At 30.3% G+C, this 21,273-nt stretch overlaps 1 protein-coding gene across 3 annotated transcripts in view; it reads right to left on the reverse strand.

The window, feature by feature from the left end:
- Positions 1-6: 6 nt before the first annotated feature.
- LOC111712655 (regulator of G-protein signaling loco) overlaps positions 7-21,273 on the reverse strand; it is a 59,470-nt gene continuing 38,203 nt past the window's right edge. The window contains exons 10-16 of one of the 3 annotated variants that reach the window (XM_023487334.1): positions 16,251-16,310; positions 9,472-9,532; positions 7,108-7,146; positions 6,266-6,341; positions 3,177-3,260; positions 2,207-2,275; positions 7-1,900 (exon numbers count right to left, since the gene is read on the reverse strand). In XM_023487334.1, coding sequence (XP_023343102.1) covers positions 1,849-1,900; positions 2,207-2,275; positions 3,177-3,260; positions 6,266-6,341; positions 7,108-7,146; positions 9,472-9,532; positions 16,251-16,310 — 441 coding nt within the window. In that variant the 3' untranslated portion in view covers positions 7-1,848. The other 2 variants (XM_023487335.1, XM_023487336.1) reach the window with 2 other exon arrangements.

Consider the following 21,273-nt stretch of genomic DNA (forward strand, 5'->3'; position numbering starts at 1 on the left):
GATCAAACTCAGTTTAAAACCCAGATTAGGAACAGTTTAGAACCAGTTTAGAACCAGTTTAGGAACAGTTTAGAACCAGTTTTGAAACAGTTAAGAACCAGTTTACAAACAGTTTGGAACCAGTTTAGAAACAGTTTAGAACCAGTTTTGAAACAGTTTAGAACCAGTTAAATGAATAGTTTAGACCCAGTTTAAACTCAGTTAAAAACCAATATAAAAACAGTTTAGATTAAAGATTACTTGAAATCACCCTTTAAAACCGGCTTAAAACTGGTTTAAACTGGTTCTAAACTAACAAAAACATTTTAGCTGCTCCCCATCCTTTACGGTTGCAGTAACTTGTTGACGTAAAAGACAAGAATAGAATAAGTTATCACCTATTTTTTAAAGTAAATTATTAAAATTTGACAAGAATTTCTTCCAGCTAATATTCAATATTAGGATTACTGTTAAAACACAGGGATTTGTGATCAATTTTTCTCAAAATTTAAATTGAGTTAAATATTACTTGGAAAGCAAATTTTTTGATATGAGTATTTAACAATTTTTACAATTTTCATAAATTATACATATCATACATTGTTTTATGACTAGATATTTCAGTTCTTTTCGCCATTTATACATTTCTTGTCTTTGAGCTTCTTCTAGCGTTTCGGGGACCGATAAAAGAACCAAGCACAGGCCACAAATTTAAATTTTCTAATCCTTATTTATTTGCAACCTGATAACCTTTCATATTTTAAACTTTTAATTCCATTAAACCATCAGGGTTTAGAATATTAGAAGTTGTGGCAAGTGATCAGAACCCTTTGAGAAAATGATAATAATAAAAAAGTCCAAAGGCAAAAATATTTGTAAATAAACTAAAGTGAGATTTTAATGAGGGTTAAAACAACAACAACAGTCTTTACAAATTATCTTGATTTTTGATTATTTGCAGTTTTATATTGATATAAATTTGCAATATATAAGTTAAAATTCCTTAAATATTCAAAAATTCGAGTTTAAAATTTTCAAAACATTTATCTGTGTATCTACATGAAATGGTAAAATTTAAATTTTAACATCAAATTTGTTGAACAACTTGGTTTTATGAATTTTGTGTACATAAATAGATTAACATGGAAGGCTTGAATAGATTAATATATACCAAAATGTTGATCTAAAATGCTTGTTGCGCCCTTTATGAAAATATTATTAAGTTTCCTTCTTATAATCAGATAATTTTTACGACAAATTTCGTGATAAAATCCTTTAAAAACTTTTATGGCAGGAGATTGAAATGTCAATAGCCATTGGGTTGCAAAAATACAGGGATTAGAACATCAAAGTTAGTGGCAAGAACACATGTTCCTTTAAAGGTTAAAAAGCAGTGGAATTAACAACCTTCAACTGTTCTTCGGCATTATTTGTAGATTACTGTTAATAATTTAGGGCATTATTTTAAACTCAAATCAAAATTTTCATAAAATAACAAAAATAAAGAAGCAATTTAACAATACGGCGTAATAAATTACAACATCGGTTCATACGCAAAAAATTTAAGCGTCATTTTAAAGGATAAACTATGGGGTTTACAATATTTAGAATTATAAACTCTATCTAGCAGCATTATTTCGTCCTTATTACTTTAAGAGTACTAGGGAACTGAGTTTTTGCCACAAACTCCGATATTCTAATCCCTCATTGTCCTATTCATTTGATATTTCAAACTATAAATTCTGTCAGATCAAATATTTGAGCTTGAAATATCAAAGGTTTAGACCATCAAGTTGCAAAGATATAATGATAAATAGTGTGGCAAGAACTCAGCTCCTTTACTGAGATTCTGAATGCCTCGAATACTTTTCACTGCTCAGTCCACTTCAGAACTATAGATTTATCTCCAACCATTTTTGAACTAAATTCACCAAATATTGAAACAAATTTTTTCAAATTTAGATTCTTTTTCCAAAAATAAGATTTTGTTTACATTGCAGAATTTCTGACCCCCCCCCCCCTCAATAATCTTTTAATTTTGAAATTGGAATTTAATAATGGGGCTTTAAATCATTTTACTACAAAGCATTAAATTGTGACACACCGATGCAATTAAACTTACTTAAAAAAACCCTGTTAATTTTCAATTAAAAATTAAAAATCTGAATTTGTGGCGAGAACTCAGTTACTTTGAGAACATTTCAGTTTAATATATATATTTGTGTGCCTTTGGCTTGTGTCTACAGGGTCACCACTCTCAAAGAAGGCTTTAACCTCCCTACTCTCCCCTCGCCTCCTATAACACAATATTCAGGGTTTAACCTCCCTACTCTCCCCTCGCCTCCTATAAAATAATGTTCAAGGTTTAACCTCCCTTCTCTCCCCTCGCCTCCTATAAAATAATATTCAGGGTTTAAGCTCCCTACTCCCCCTCGCCTCCTATAAAATAATATTCAGGGTTTAACCTCTCTTCTCTCCCCTCGCCTCCTGTAAAATAATATTCAGAGTTTAACCTCCCTTCTCTCCCCTCGCCTCCTGTAAAATAATATTCAGGGTTTAACCTCCCTTCTCTCCCCTCGCCTCCTGTAAAATAATATTCAGGGTTTAACCTCCCTTCTCTCCCCTCGCCTCCTATAACATAATGTTCAGGGTTACCCACATATGAGACTCCTGTGAAGACTGGACAAAGTACAGTTTTATTTCCGAGAAAATTCAAGTTTTTTTTTGCAGCTGTTTTTTTTACTCTTTAAATATTTTAAAATACCATATTTAGGACCAAAGTTTTAGATTTTGGTATTACAAATTTTCGGCCTTCGGGTTGTAATTAATTATATTTTGGTGTTAAACATTGTTTAGGTTAGAATTCGAAGTACCTTGTTATTTCAAAACAATTTTAGAATATAAATATTTTTAATCTTCTCAAATAAGTTTTCCATTTCTATCAGAAAGGCAAGAAGATCTTGTTCTTTAATCATATTTATCGAAACGGCTGAACCAAATTTTAAGAATTAACCTCCAGTAAAATTTGATTTTCATTAAATTTTAAAATTAACGACATTTTTATTAAAAAACCACGAACTTTTTTTTCTTTACAGTGTAAACAAAGAGAAAATGTTCACGATTGAAACAGAAAATAGGGGCGAAGCGCCCTGAAAGCCTAGTATATTGAAAACTCATTAGTCAATTAACCTAAATACCTGAGCAAGGTTTGAATCATTTCCTCCAAAGTTTCTCCTGATTTTGAGCTTAGTATTGCAGTTGATCCATCAGGTAGCAATATTCTAAATATCAGGAATTAATCAACATGTTTAATATTGCAGTTGACCCATCAGGTAACAATATTCTAAATATCAGGAATTAATAATCATGTTTAATATTGCAATTGACCCATCAGGTAACAATATTCTAAATATCTGGGTAGGACATCAGTAATATTCTAAATATTTGGGGAGTACATCAGTAATATTCTAAATATTTGGGGAGTACAGCAGTAATATTCTAAATATCAGGGAAGTACATCAGTAATATTCTAAATATCAGGGTAGTACATCAGTAATATTCTAAATATCTGGGTAGTACATCAGTAATATTCTAAATATCGGGTAGTACATCAGTAATATTCAAAATATCAGGGAAGTACAGCAGTAATTTTCTAAATATCAGGGTAGCACCGCAGTAATATTCAAAATATCAGGGTAGTACATCAGTAATATTCTAAATATCTGGGTAGTACATCAGTAATATTCTAAATATCAGGGTAGCACATCAGTAATATTCTAAATATCAGGGTAGTACATCAGTGATATTCTAAATATCTGGGTAGTACATCAGTAATATTCAAAATATCAGGGAAGTACATCAGTAATATTCTAAATATCTGGGTAGGTCATCAGTAATATTCTAAATATCTGGGTAGTACATCAGTAATATTTTAAATATTTGGGGAGTACAGCAGTAATATTCTAAATATCTGGGTGGTACATCAGTAATATTCTAAATATCAGGGTAGCACCGCAGTTATATTCAAAATATCAGGGTAGTACAGCAGTAATATTCTAAATATCTGGGTAGGACATCAGTAATATTCTAAATATCAGGGTAGTACATCAGTAATATTCTAAATATCAGGGTAGTACAGCAATAATATTCTAAATATTAGGCTAGCACCGCAGTTATATTCTAAATATTAGGGTAGCACCGCAGTTATATTCTAAATATCAGGGTAGCACCGCAGTTATATTTAAAATATCAGGGAAGTACAGCAGTAATATTCTAAATATTAGGGTAGCACTGCAGTTATATTCAAAATATCAGGGAAGTACAGCAGTAATATTCTAAATATCAGGGTAGCACCACATCAGTAATATTCTAAATATCTGGGTAGTACATCAGTAATATTCTAAATATCAGGGTAGCACCGCAGTTATATTCAAAATATCAGGGAAGTAATTTTCTAAATTCTAATTTTTTTAGTAAAGTAAAGATGTAAAAAGGATCAGGAAGAAAAGCATTTTTTATAAAGTAGAGGTTATAGGAAAAAACTACAAAGTATGAAAGGAATTTGAAGAAAAGTTTTATAGTAGACATTTGGAAGATCTTAGTAGAGATTAAGGATCAAAAAAAAGATTCTTATACGGGAGAGTTCGAGTGTTCAGCGTTTGCTTAATGAGATAATTGGAAGGAAAGCGTGTTTTATTTGTAAAGATTTGGAAGAAAAAACTAGTCTGGCAAGATTTTGATAAATGAATGTTATTGACATAGAGGAGATGTGATTGACGGAATAAGAGAGAATTTCTCCGAAAGCTGAATTGATTACACAATACTCTGTCAGCAGTTTTTTATTATAGAATTCTTGAGTCAAAGAAATAAAACAGAAAAGAGAAAAATAGAGATCAGAATACAGAAATTAGAAAACAGAGAACATAGATTAGAAATCAGAAAATAGAGAAGAGAGAACACAGAACAGAAAAGAGAGAACAGAGAACAGAGATAAAAAACAGAGAACAGAGAACAGAGAACAGAAAACAAAGAATAGAGAACAGAGAACGGTAAACACAGAACAGAGAACAGAGAACAGAGAACAGAGAACAGAGAACAGAGCACAGAGAACAGAGAACAGAGAACACAAACAGAGAACAGAAAACAAAGAACAGAGAATATAGAATAGAGAACTGAAAACAAAGAACAGAGAACAGAAAAAGAAAACAGAGAACAAGGAACAGAAAACATAGAACAGAGAACAGGGAACGGAAAACAGAGAACAGAGAAAAAGACATTCTTTGTTAATTTTTTGACACACTTTGAAATGAAAAAGTAAGAATAAAACTTTCTCAGTTATTACTTAATATAAATATAAATGTCTAAAATAGGAAAATTAGTTTTATCATTTTTATAGAAAGTCATAAGTTTAAATAAAGTTACCTAAATAGGATTAACTAAACTTTTTAATTAAAAACTTTAAGTATTTATAATTTTTAATGTGATTACAAGAATCTTGTGAAACTTAATCGCAGCATCTGTTGAAATAAAACAAATTTCAAGGGTAAATTTTCCTTTTCTATTATCATCATTTCTATTTCTATCTAAAAAAATTAAAATTTTCTAATATTGAAATGTAACTGCCAAATATCAACCGAAAAAAGTCTTTCCTATAATCGAGTGACTCATACAATGTCTTAAATGAACTCTATCATCCGCTAGTGAACTCTCTATTCAATAGCTCACTTTGGGAACTCTATGTTCGATGCATCACTTTGTAAACTTGTTAGGGAACTTTATGTTTAATAACTCACCTAGTAAGCTGTATCTTTAATGACACACCGAGCGAAATCTGTGGTCAATAACTCTCCTAATGAATCTATGTTCAAAACCTCTCCTAATAAAATCTATGTTCCATAACTCACCTAATGAAATCTGTGTTCAATAACTCACCTAATGAAATATATGTTCAATAACTCACCTAATGAAATCTATGTTCAATAACTCACCTAATGAAATCTATGTTCAATAACTAATCTAATGAAATATATGTTCAATAACTCATCTAATGAAATCTATGTTCAATAACTCATCTAATAAAATCTATGTTCAATAACTCATCTAATGAAATCTATGTTCAATAACTCACCAAATAAAATCTATGTTAAATAACTCACCTAGTAAACTCTTTGTTCATCTATGGAAATTTATTTCAATAATCCACCTGGTGAACTTTGTGTTCAATAACTCACCCAGTGAACGTTATGTTCAATAACTCACCTTGTAAACTCTATTTTCAATAACTCACCTAGTGAACTCTATGTCTGGACAAGTCTGAGCAAGTAAAGCAATGTTTGGAGAGGAAAATGTTCGTGTTGTTAAACCTAAAGGAAACATTAGGAACATAAATGTTTGCATTTCTAGATCAAATAAAAACACAGTACCGTTTGTATGACAAAATCTTTAAAATATAGAAAGAATAAGAATAGTTAACATACATTGATAACCAGAAAACTGTGGAATAGGAAGACGACATTAAAGCAACACTGAAGTGCATTTGATGCTGTTTCAAAGCAAATAGAAAATAACTTGTTAATAACTTACATTTCACAATTGCTCTGTCATGTTCATTGGACTATTTAAAGTGATATATTGAGTCTAAAAGTCTACTTCCTATTCCAGAGTTTTCTGATTATGTTTATATAGTTGAAATTAAAGGAAATATTTACTTTGTGTGGCTAAATCGTATTTATTAAAAAATTTGTTTGGTTAAAACTAAAGGAAAAACATCAATTACGAAAATCTTTATCTAAGTGTCAAAAAAATAAAAAAAATAATCTTAGTTTGTGATTAAACCAATATTAATTACTTTCATTCAGAGAGTGTTATATCCACAATGGTACCAATTTGAATCTTTTTCTGGTCAAAAATGGGAAATATATATATTTGTTATTCAGTGAGTAATTCTTATAATTTATTCCATTATTTCTGTAGTAAGAAATCAGCAAGTAATTTTTAGAGAAACCATAATTAAAAATGATCAGTCTTTAAGGTACAGTTGTTAATCAGACATGTCTAAACTGAAGGAATGCTTGAAGTTAAGTCCATTGAAAAAAAATAAACAATTATTTATTTTATTTTTTTATTCACCTGGAAGATCTGGTTCCCTTTCCTTAGATTTGGGTCGACCTGAAAAACAACATTGTATACTGTATACATTTGACACTTGACACTGGACACTGGACACTCGACAATCGACACCACCAGTTACTGGACACTAGACACTCTACACCAGTTACTGGACACTCGACAACAGTTACTGGACACTGGACTGGACATTTGACACTGGACACTTGACACTCGACACCAGTTACTGGACACTGGACACTAGACACTCTACACCAGTTACTGGACACTCGACAACAGTTACTGGACACTGGACATTTGACACTGGACACTCGACACCAGTTACTGGATACTGGACATTTGACACTGGACACTGGACACTCGACACCAGATAGTGGACATTTGACACTGGACACTGGACACAAGTTACACGACAATGGACACTCGACACTGGATAATCGACACTGGACACTGGTAACTGGAACTTGGACACTCGACCCTTTACACTGGACACTCGACACTCGACACTGGACACTCGACACTGGACACTCGACACTGGACGCTTGACACTGGACACTCGACACTGGACACTCGACACTGGACACTGGACACTGGACACTAAACACTTGACACTGGACACTTAAGACTGGATAATCGACACTGGACACTGGTAACTGGACCTTGGACACTCGACTCTGTACACTGGACACTGTACACTGGACACTCGACACTGGACACTGGACACTTTGTTATATATCTTTGAAAATAGACCACCCTATTATTAGTTCATACAAAATTTTTTTTTTGATATTCAGGCTATCCTACACTTCATGTAATCTCTGTTTATTAATATCCCAGTACTGCACAATGGGGAATTGTTTAATGAGAAAGGAAATAAAGTATGTTTTATTGCTTGGTGTGCACACTAGGCATTAGACAAACAACTAAACCTTCAAGTTTAACACATTTATTTTATTACTAGCTTTATCATAAAGTGGAAACAACAGTAAAATTATAAGGTTTAAATTAGGGGGGAATTTTCAATTTATGAATATTTGAAACAAAAAGTTGAAACATTTAATAGATCTAAACGGTTTTTCCAGGAAATAAAAGCACACACATTTTTTGGTAAACTCACTTCATTTCTACAACTCATTTTTTCTATGTACGTTTTGGCAAATTCCATAATACCGTTTTGCGTAACAAGCATACTTTTCCACATCAATATCTAGGTGTTGGGGCATTTCATCGATGGACATTTCATAGATAATAAATTCATAGATAATAAATTCATAGACAGGACATTTCATAGATAGGACATTTCAAAGATAGGACATTTTGTATTCAAGACATTTCAAAGATAGGACATTTTGTATTCAAGACATTTCAAAGATAACAAATTCATATATAAGATATTTCATAGATAGGAGATTTCATAGATAGGACATTTTATAGATAGGACATTTCATAGATAGGACATTTCATAGATAGAACATTTCATAGATATGACATTTCATAGATAGGACATTTCATAGATAGAACATTTCATAGACAGGACATTTCATAGATAGGACATTTCAAAGATGACTTTGTATAGCAAAAAGTCAGCAATATAATATATTATCAGTTTAAAGCAATAATGTGAATAATATGTAGAGTACAAATTATGGAGAGATTGTGAAAAGATCAGGGTATGATTTATTAGATAAGATTACTTAAAAGAAAAAATAAATTTTCTGTGAAAATATTTTTCTGTCTATGAAATTTTCAGTCTATGAAATGTTCTGTCTGTGAAATGTCCTGTCCATGAAAAATACTATCTATGAAATGTCCTGTAAATAAAATATCTTTTCTATGAAATGTTCTGTCTATGAAATATCTTTCTATGAAATGACTTTCTATGAATTGACTCAACACCATTATCTACACGTAATTCAACGCAAAAAAAGTTAATTTGCGAAGAAGTTTTGATTCGCAAGCTAGCGCAAAAATTGAAAATTTAATATTTGGCAAAAAATCCCTTGAATATTTGATATTTGGTAAAAAATCCCTTGAATATTTGATATTTGGTAAACACTCCCTTGAATATTTGATATTTGGTAAACAATCCCTTGAATATTTGATATTTAGTAAACATTCCCTTGAATATTTGATATTTGGTAAACAATCCCTTGAATATTTGATATTTGGTAAACAATCCCTTCAATATTTGATATTTGGTAAACCCTCCCTTGAATATTTGATATTTAGTAAACAATCCCTTGAATATTTGATATTTAGTAAACACTCCCTTAAATATTTGATATTTAGTAAACAATCCCTTGAATATTTGATATTTAGTAAACAATCCTTTGAATATTTCATAAACAGTTCTCCCTTTAATTATACCTATTATATTGCTCCAATTAGAAAGGCTCCACTTCTTGTTATCTTGTTTGTTCTTTTTACCCTAAACATAACATATTTTAAGGTCATAATGGGATTAAAGGGAGAGAACGGATAGACATGGTAGTTGAGCTGAAAGTACAGTATTGTATCCTAAAGTATCCTAAAGTTTCTCTTCACAATACTGCACTTTTAGCTCAACTACCATGTCTAGCCAGTCTCTCCCTTTACCCATAGTTTGGATGGGTCAGGAGGCCAGGGGTGTCTAGTTTGGAAATAAATCTAGAAAGGGTGAGGGAAGTGGATGGGGTTTGAAAGTTCTTTTACTACATACTAAAGGAATTGCGTCTTTTCAGAAACTCTGATCTAGCTAGCTATGCAACCCAATATCGATATGTTGAAAAAGTAATTTTCCAAATTAAACCTCCATTGTCTATTTTGGGTTAACGTTGGATAAAAAAAGTTTTAACATGAACAAACATAAACTAGGTATTTCAACTATGTTACAATGTCATCTAAAAATATAATTTCGATGATTGGACAAACTTCTCAGGAAAACTTTCAATTGGTGAGGAAATGTGTAGAGGAGAGGAGGAGGAGGAAGAGGAGGAGGAGGAGGAGAAGGAGAAGGAGAAGGAGAAGGAGAAGGAGGAGGAGGAGGAATTTTTAGGTAACCCTTGGGGTACCCTGGGGGTCACAAAGGCTAAAAAAAAATTCGATTTTCGATTTTTTTCTCCAAAATTTTTTTTTGTTTTCCAAATTAGAAATTATTTTTTTCAAAAATTTATTTTTTTTAATCCACGGGTTTCCGCCTGGCACAACAGCTAGTACTAGATACAAATATAGCCCAATCGGATTAAAAAAATATTCTTTCAATTCCTGAATATTTTCCCCGTAGTTACAGACTATTTGTAGCTTGCGTGAGAAGCTGAGATGGATGAAAATCTTTATCAGATTAAGGTCTAATTAAATATGCATTACCTGATCTTATAGTGTACTTAGAGGTGCGCAAGTTCAATTTTTTTTCCTTTCGTTCATTCATCGTTTGCGAACGACCCATTTTGTTCGTGTTTTTTTTTTCAATCGTTTACAAAAACATTATTTCGTCGCTTGTTCTCAAAATTGACAATAATTTTCTCACTGTATGATTATTTAGTTATGGTCGTTCACTAAAATCGTTCAGTCAGCTAAATCGTTTCCTCAAATAAATCGTTTGTCCATTAAAAAAACGATCGTTCGTTCTCAAAAATTGTGTTTGTTCACAAAAATGATGCCCGTCTCTATGTATACTAAAGTTAGAAGGGATAGAAATTGTGTAAACATCTGACATATTAGATTGCAAAATACTAGAACCCCGCTAGGCCTATAGTTGTACCGGCATGACATGCTTTATTCTTAAAAAGATAGCTATTCTTCAAATATTGAGCTATCAAAACAAAGAATTCAACAAGTTATTTAAAGCATTTAATTTTCACAGCTATAAAACTCATGGGTTTCACAAATTATTCGCATTTTGCATTTTCGCGAGCAAACGAAATGAAAAAATGAAGCGGAACGGCCTGGGAAAAAAAATTTCGGAAAACAATTTGTCCTTTTCGCTGGAACCCTAATTGCAAGGCAATAGTGAAAAATATAGAACCCCTAAAGGCCTAATGTTGTACTGGCATGAAATGCTATATTCTTACAGAAGGTTTTTGACTGCCATCTTATCGCCACTTTATGAAATTATGAAAAATTAGATTAATCTTAATGAAAATTAAAAAAATTAGAATAATCTTTCTTAATATTAATCCAGAAAGGGGTATCATTTCGGGGAATTTTTTCTGTCAAAAAGGTTTGTAACACTTCCAATTATGTTCGCATACTTTGAATATTCTTAGATTTTTTAGATTTTTTTATATAAAAATTAGAAAGATTTTTAAGACATTGGGTAAATAAAGCAGACACTCAATAGGACTAGCCGGTGCAACAAGGTTGACGCGGTCAGACTTTAGTTTGAATTTACTTTTACTGAAGGGTCAGTGGTGCGTGATATCTGCTCAATGCTCTAGGCATAAAAATTAGAAAGATTTTTAAAATATGGATTTCAAATATTTAGATAAACTGATATATTAATATATATATATATATTGATATTGATATCTTGATCACGTTTTAATAATTTTGACGGAATATATCGATTTACAAATTTTAATTCTTAATTTTTTCCAATGAAAATAATTTAGTAATAATACTTGTGAATTTTTTTCCATAAGCATATAAGAGAGAATTTTAAAGGAATTTAGTCTTTGCCACAAACTCTGATTTTCTAATCCCTATATCTTTGCAACTTATAGACTTGTAGTCATTAGATATGATTTAGATGTTAGATCAAATAATCTATGTTTAAAATATTAAAGGTTTACACCATCAAGTTGCAAAGGGATTAGAAAATGAATTTGTTACGACAACTCAATTCCTTTATTACAAGAAACATAGCTTACAAGTTTGTGTAGGGTTTGTTTATAATGATCTATATCATAAAGTTTACAACTCTCATAAAATGATAGAATACTACACAACTGTATACATGTATATTCTATAAAATGTTTATTGTATCTATAGTTTGAATGTAAAGTAAATATGTTTTTATCACGCACCTCTGACCCTTTAGTAAAAGTAAATTAAATCTAATGGCTGACCGCGTCAACCTTGTTGCACCGACTAGTCCTATTGAGTGTCTGCCTTATTAACCCAATGTCCGGGCGATAAAGTACAAACTGGGACCGGAAAGGTTGACCCGGCTTGGAAATTCAATTGTACTACGGCTGCCCGTGTTACAGATTGGGATGTTAACATTTTCATTTTCAAAAAAACGATCGTTTCGTTATGAAAACGACGACGAAAAAAGAAAACGATCGTTTTTCAAATTGATCGTTTTATAAAACTCGTCGTTTCGTTAACGATCGTGAACGACGAACCTTCGTAAACGATGAGCCTTCGTTAACGATCGTTAACGACGAGCCTTCGTTAACAATCGTTAACGACAACCCTTCATTAACGATCGTTAACACGACCCTTTTTTTCAAAAAGATTGTTTTATAAAAACAATCGTTTTCAAAAACGATCGTTATTCGTTTTCTAAAAAATCAAATCGAGTGGGTCGTTTTTAAAAACAATTGAAAAACAAAACAAAAAATATCGTTTAACGATCGTTTTCAAAAACGATTAACAACCCTAGTTACAGATGAATAGTATAGACTTGAAAAAGGACTTAAAGTAAATGGCCAGGATTAAGTGGAATAATAATAACGATGCATGTTTGCACACAAAACTAATCAGATTCTTCTGATTTGATACTTGATGTTAACTGGCTTGATCCGTGGTGCAACCAGGCCGATCTGATTCTTTCTACCCATACGAGAGAACATAGCGTCCATACAAATTCAGAGAGTTGCTATATTCAACTTGGATCGTAAAAAAAAACAATTTAATTCCAAACAAATCATTCAGATTTTACAACCTATAATCATTGAATTTTTTTGGACACATTTGTATAAAGTTGATATTTCATAACATGCCACAGATCACCTTCCAATCTCCTACCTTCCAATCAACTCCTTACAGCTATCCAAAAACATAATTTGATGTGTGTAACCAATTATATTCATTATCGTTAACTAACTTAAGACCAACCACTCAAAACAACCTACCCTGGTTAGGGGGGTCCAAACTGCATAGTGAATTGTGATTGCTTATTTGTTATATCTCATGCTTTGTAGTTAAATAAAAATATGAATGAACGTTTTACTTGTTTCATATGCAATATACTTTAAAGGACGATTATTTGGCTGCTTTGATTTCATTGCTTCTGGGGTTCCACCTGGAAGAGACTCCAACGACAAAAAAAATCATTGTTTTAAGTACATGGTATATAAAACTGAATTTGTATGGACACTACGTTCTAAAGTATTAGTCGCTTTTTAACAAATTTCTCCTTGATACAAGAAATAGAAATAAGACGTTCATATGTTGATTTAACTAAAGGTTTGCAAGGTACTTTTTAAAATTGCAATCCTAGCTTTTTGTTGCTTACAGTTTCTTTATTTTCGACCAACCAAATCCTTCTCTACGGTTATGTAAGATAATATAATAAAAATTAGGCCCCATCTGTTCAGTTCTTTTGACGTCTATTGGATTATCTAGCAAACAAGACTAAATTGTTTTTGTTATTTGTGTTTCTTCCAAGTAAGCAGTCGATCACTATTTCTTATTTTTTTAATTCTTCTTGTACATTTAGAACTACCACAAGAACATGGTATTATTATTTGGTGTTGAATAAACAAAAACAAAAAACATTTGGTTAAAGGTTAACAGTTTTTTAGACATTTATAACATGGGGTTTGCAATTCCAAGACTTAAATTGCAAGGAGGGGGGAAGGATTTTGATAATCTGAGGGAAAAAATGAAAAATTGGACAAAAATGGAAAGTTATTTCACCTTTTTCTCAAAAAAAAATAATAATTTTCCACAATATAATTAATTTTCCACTAGCTGAGTTAACGAGTTAAACACAAAAAATTATTCTGCTTCGCGCACTTGTAATTAACTTTTGAGAATAAAAAATGATGTTCAAATACGGAGGGGAGGGGGGCAAAGATTTTAAAAGAAAATTTACAACCTTAGACATCACTTTAACAGAAACCGTTCAAAATTATCCATATCACGGGAAGTTTTAGTACATTTAAATTTCCGAGCCGGGTCAACCTTTCCGGTCCCAGTTTGTACTGTATCGCCCAGACATTGGGTAAATAAAGCAGACACTCAATAGGACTAGCCGGTGCAACAAGGTTGACGCGGTCAGACTTTAGTTTGAATTTACTTTTACTGAAGGGTCAGTGGTGCGTGATATCTGCTCAATGCTCTAGGCAATGAACAGTTCTTTCCGTTATTAAACAAATTAATAATTAAAGGTTCCTTAATTTGTAAACTTTTTGTCATTTTTCCAAACATTCGGTCAGAGAACTTCTATCTAATCAATAAAGATTTTGCCTTTAGGTCTTTCATTCAATAGAATACTTTTTTCAAAACAGATTAGGTATTTTTAATTAATATATGTAATAATGTAAGGCATAGAAATATATAAAAAAAAATTTTTTTCTAAGTTTTAAAGTTGTTCACCTCAAATATTTCAAACTATGATTTCTTAAAAGTTGGAAATTTTAAAGTTTTACATTTATTAGTTTGCAAATATATCGTGTATATGTATATGTATAATGTATATGTATTATGTATTATGTATAATGTATAATGTATAATGTATAATGTATATGTATTATGTATTATGTATTATGTATTATGTATAATGTATAATGTATAATGTATAATGTATATGTATAATGTATATGTATAATGTATATGTATAATGTATAATGTATATGTATTATGTATTATGTATTATGTATAATGTATAATGTATAATGTATAATGTATATGTATATGTATAATGTATAATGTATAATGTATAATGTATATGTATATGTATAATGTATAATGTATAATGTATAGTGTATAATGTATAATGTATAATGTATAATGTATATGTATAATGTATAATGTATAATGTATAATGTATAATGTATAATGTATAATGTATAATGTATATATATAATGTACAATTATACTTTTTAATGAACCTCAAAAAAATATGCACAAAGGTTTTAGGAGACCATTCTTTTTGGAATGAATAATTTGGGTCGCACGGGGGTGGGGGGTGGGTCTATATCCCCTTTCTATTTCCGATTTTCCGGTAGATTTCAAAACTTTTTAGGATTCTCCGATCTCAGTTAGATGGAATTCAATTTTAGACAGAAACTACTCTGAAATTATTATAATAAGACATCGAACTTCAATAACTGAATTCATGAAAACTTAAAACTTTAACCTTGAAATGTGACTACTCTAGAAGTTCAAAATTTACAAAATTTACAAAAACTTGCCACTCGGATATTCTAACCTCTATCTTAGCATCCAAATATCGTAGACCTTTAATATTTCAAGCTTTGAACTCTGTTAGATCAAATTAACAAGGTTTGAAATATCAAAAGTTTACAACATAAGATTGCAGTGATATAGGGATTACAAAATATCAGTTCGATTTTTTCTCAAAATATATCGATTTGAATATCAATAGCTGTGTTTGTATACGATAAACGTCCCAATTGCTGAATTGATCAGGCCCTATTTTGTGTGGGACTTCACGTGACCCCAGGGAAGGTTTATGAGTGATCAAAATTTCAAATATTTGTCTCCATCAAAATTAGATTTTTATTAAATTATTAATTTTATAAATCCACGATTTTTTTTGTTAAGATCCGCGAACTTTTTTGTTTTGTTTTACTATGTACACAAAGTGAACATGTTCACAATTAAAATAGAAGATGGGCGCGAAACGCCCTATATATCTAATATTTTTATTATTTTATATATTTTTTCTTACAATTATCAGAGTTAAATGTTTTGTATTTCAACTTTTTAAGGAATTATTCGTGTCTATGGGAAGCCGATTTTCTTTTCGGAGACTGCAGTAGAGAGGAGATGGGAGGAAGGGCGGGGGGGTTAGGAAGGGGGTAGCAGGAGAGGGGGGATAGGAGATTGTAGAATAGAGGAGATGGTAGGAAGGGGAGCATCATGGTTTAAATATAAATTAGACTGCCTCGTTCATTGTTATCTATGTATTTAGTATCCAATATATTTGAAGTGATGCCGGATTTAAAAAGTACAAACCACTAACAAAATTTCACCTGTTTTACGCCGGAATAATTTTCAAAACGAGATTCTTCCCTCTCCTTCTCTATATAATCCTAAACAAATATATATATAATTATATATTTACTTTGCTTGTCTGTCATGGTTTTGTGGGACCTCGCGTGACCCCAGGGGAGGTATGTGGATGATCGAATTTTCTAAAATTTGCCTCTAACAAAATTCAATTTTTGAAAATTTTGAAAATCCATGAAGTTTTTTGATAATTTCCGCGAAATTTTTTGTTTTTTTTGTTAGTTTTATAATGTACACAAAGAGAACATGTTCACAATTGTAATAGAAGATGGGAGTGAAGCATCCTAAAAGGCTAGTATGTATATATAAAACTAACTGAACTTTCCAAAATCTAAGATTACTTATTCCACATCATTTCAATTGTATATATATAAAAAGGATTTTTGTAAAAAAATTTGATGATGAAACTAAAGTAGTAAAAAAATAAAATAAAATGAATTGGGCTTGAAAAACATACTATAAACAAACATAACTTACACTTCCATTCCTTAACTTTAAGGCTTTCTCTGTGTAACGGCACCTATACATAACTTGACACAGGAATGGGATATCCTTAATCTAATTATCTAATGTACACACTTTTGATATTCTTCTTAATCCTCTATAAAAGTTCCGTTTGATAACAATTTAAGATACGAATCTATATCGATTGGACTAATATCCGATAGAACTTAAATAAGCTGTTTACAAGCCGGCTTTTAGAGCATTTAAAAAAATATTAATTTGATCGTGTAAATATGAAATTATTAAAAAACATTAGTCTTAAAAAACATTAATCCAAAACTTACGTTCGTTCAATTGATAATTAGTCCAATTGATATGACACCAAAAATGCGGAAAAATTAAAAACCGGTTTTTCAAAAGTTTCAGAGCGCATCTCTAATCTCTAGAAATAAATCTAAAGACTAAATTAATCTGAAGATAGATGAATAGAGAGGATTAAGAAGCATTGATCTCGATATCCATCATTCTAAAGTGTTCAGCTCTGGTTGATTAGAGAAGGTTAGTTTATTCTAGAAGGAATTACAAACAGTGATTTTCTCTGTCAAGTTAGAAAAGAAAATTCTAAAGAAAACATTTCTGGAATTTTATTTTCACTGTTTGATTGAAGGAAGCAAAGAGAAGTTTAGAAAAACTTTGTTTCAATCAGATATTCCACAGTTGATTGTGCTGAACTATTTCAAGGTTGTGCATTCATGGTATTTATCGGAATTAGGCAAGCACATGATAAATGCTGGAAATCTTAAATGTATGTGTCAGAAAAATAAAATTGGGTTTGCATCAAAATAGCAAAGTATTTTTAAACATAGAGAACAGAGATAGATGGATAGAGATAGATCCTTTTTGAGAACGAACCACATTTTTCGTAAAACGATCGTTTTTTTAACTGAACAAACAATTTTTTTTGACCAAAATTTTTTTTAAAAATTATTTTTTAAACTGAAAGAACAATTTTTTTTTGAAGGAAAGATAGTTTAGTAAGAAAACAAACGAATATATAGGAAATAAATGAAAACTTTAAGAATTAACGAAACCAAATTTAAATTTGAAGGATTGAAAAAACAGATAAATGAAATGGGTCGTTCACGAACGGAGAACGAACAAAAAAGAAGAAAAAATCGAACGGGCCCATCACTAGTTTTACAAAAGCTTCCTTAGTTTAAACTTTAAAATTTTTGATCTTTTTTCAACCTAAATCCAGCTACATATAGTTTAACCCAATGAAAGCCCTTTTAATCCCCCAACCATATACTGGGCACATTTAGAGAGCAACGAAGCACTGATTATACATAGTATATCACACCAAGGATAGAATTTAATGAATTTGCAAGGTCGCTTAATTACCTACCGCTGGTTCAAATTTGAATCAACGATCCTTCCTGAATCTTTAACTTGGAATTAGTGGCTTAAATTTGAACCGGTGGTAGGTAGTTTAGCGATGTAGCTCAAAACCATTAAATTAGGTCCCTAACATCCTATACCTTTATATTAGCTCTATAGTTTTCGGAAACATTGAATGAATATCCAATCATGAATCTAATTAATTTCTTATTGGGTCAAAATTTGTATTTTCAGCTTTATCTGCTTTCTGCGACAGCACATCATTAACAGCAGAGAAAAATATTTGTAGGATTTGCTATTTAGGGATATTTAGCTTTCATGTAAGCAACATTATCCATACTTTTAAATATCAATCTAAAGATTTGTTTTAAAGTTTTTTTATTTTGAAAAAAAAACTTTATTAAACTTTATTTTTGGAATAATCTTGTTGTTATAATTCATTCCGAGTTCTGCCCATTTGGCGAAAAAAAATAAATTGAAAAGATGATATCCTGTAGACGTGAACACGTGTATTTCTGTAAAAACAAATATTTTTTTTTAATCTGTAAAATAACTTCGGATGAAAATTTAAAATAGATAAGTGATTTTACCCGGCAAAGTTATGATAGATGTAAGTGAATTTATCCGGCAAATTTACAATAGATAAGTGATTTTATCCAGTATAATAGATTCATGATTTTATCCAGTAAAACTATAACAGAAAAGTGATTTTATCCAGTAAATCTATAACAGATAAGTGATTGTATCCGGTAAATTTATAATATACAAGTGATTTTATCTGGTAAATTTACAATAGATACAGGGTGGCCAAAACTTTTTTGAAAAAATCCGTACAAAAATCCGTACATTTTCAGAGGAAATCCGTACAATTTTCGAAAAAAAATCCGTACAATCCGTACAATTTTTTTTGAACAAATCCGTACATTTTTTTAAAAAATCCGTACAATTTTCGAAAAAATCCGTACAATCAGTACAATTAATTTTCGAAAAAAATCCCTGCAATCCGTACATTTAAGAAAAATAAAACCATTTTTGAAAATATTATTCAACACATAACAACCAAATAATTAAGTTATAATTAGAAAGAGTGGAGTGTAGATTTAGGATCTAATATAATTAAAAATAGCGTGGTACAGGGGTTGCACACTTAATTAAAAGAAAGTTAATATTGAACTAAAAATGAAAAGATTTACAGATAAACGGAAGAAACCTGAGAGGATGTTCTCAGATCTGATAAAGAGACAGATAGATAGATGGATAAACAGACAGACAGATAGATAGACAGAGACACAGATAGACACACACACATATAGATAAACAGAGAGACAGATAGGATATATAAACAGATAAATAAAAAGATAGATAAACTGACATGCAGATAGATATACAGATGGATAGACAGATAGCTAGATAGCTAGACATATAGGTAGACATATAGCTAGACAAAGAGCTAGACGGATAGATAGACAGATAGATAGACAGATAGACAGATAGATAAACACATTCTCAAATGAACACTTCTGGAACATATTCTCAAATGAACACTTCTGGGATCTCGAAAATTATGAATGAATTTTGATTGTCAATTGAAACATTAATCAATCTAATATTATTTAGAATGCAGAAAATAAGTAAAACTAACTTCATTTTGACGAGATTTTTTTTTTGAAATTTTCATGAAAAACTTGCTGAAATGAGTGAAAATTTATAAAAACGGTGTATTTCCAGGATAAAAATCCGTACAATCCGTACAATTTGAAAAAAAAATCCGTACAATCCGTACAATTTCAGGATTACAAAATAAAAAATTCGTACAATCCGTACATTTTGGCCACCCTGTAGATAAGTGATTTCATTCGGTAAATTTATAATAGCTAATTGATTTTATCCAGCAAATTTATAATAGATAAGTGATTTTATCTGGTAAATCTATCATAGATACGTGATTTTATTCGGTTAATTTATAATAAATAAGTGATTTTATCTAGTAGATATATAATAGCTAATTGATTTTATCTAGTAAATTTATAATAGTTAATTGATTTTATCCAGCAAATTTATAATAGATAAGTGATTTTATCTGGTAAATCTATAATAGATATGTGATTTTATTCGGTTAATTTATAATAAATAAGTGATTTTATCTAGTAAATTTTTAATAGCTAATTGATTTTATCTAGTAAATTTATAATAGCTAATTGATTTTATCCAGCAAATTTATAATAGATACGTGATTTTATCCGGTAAAGCTATAATAGATACGTGATTTTATCCGGCAAGTTTATAATAGAGAAGTGATTTTATTTAGTAAATTTATAATAGCTAATTGATTTTATCCAGCAAATTTATAATAGATAAGTGATTTTATCCGGCAAGTTTATAATAGAGAAGTGATTTTATCTAGTAAATTTCTAATAGATACGTGATTTTATCCGGTAAATCTATAACAGATAAGTGATTGTATCCGGTAAATTTATAATATACAAGTGATTTTATCTGGTAAATTTACAATTGATAAGTGATTTTATCTAGTAAATATATAATAGCTAATTGATTTTATCTAGTAAATTTATAATAGCTAATTGATTTTATCTAGTAAATTTATAATAGCTAATTGATTTTATCCAGTAAATTTATAATAGATAAGTGATTTAATTCGGTAAAGCTATAATAGATACGTGATTTTATCCAGCAAGTTTATAATAGAGAAGTGATTTTATCTAGTAAATTTCTAATAGATACGTGATTTTATCCGGTAAATCTATAACAGATAAGTGATTGTATCCGGTAAATTTATAATATACAAGTGATTTTATCTGGTAAATTTACAATAGATAAGTGATTTTATCCGGCAAATTTATAATAAAAAAAATATTTTTGTTTTAAAAAAGTTTAGAGTAGCTTATTAATGGACGATTTTAAATCCAGGAAACAAAAACCAGGCCCGTAGCTGGTATGAAACGAAAAAAGAAAGAAGGAATGAAAAAGGGGAGAAAAATTGGCATAAAAGTTAATTTTTGTGTGAATGATTATTTTAAACATTTAATGAAGAAATCTAAATTATTTTTTTGCTATATACAAAACTTCCATAATGATATAACATGTACTTCACCAGAATCATAAATTACAGAATTGAAAGAACAC

The sequence above is a fragment of the Eurytemora carolleeae genome, unplaced genomic scaffold, assembly GCF_000591075.1.
Source record: "Eurytemora carolleeae unplaced genomic scaffold, Eaff_2.0 scaffold1306, whole genome shotgun sequence".
NCBI lineage: Eukaryota > Metazoa > Arthropoda > Copepoda > Calanoida > Temoridae > Eurytemora > Eurytemora carolleeae.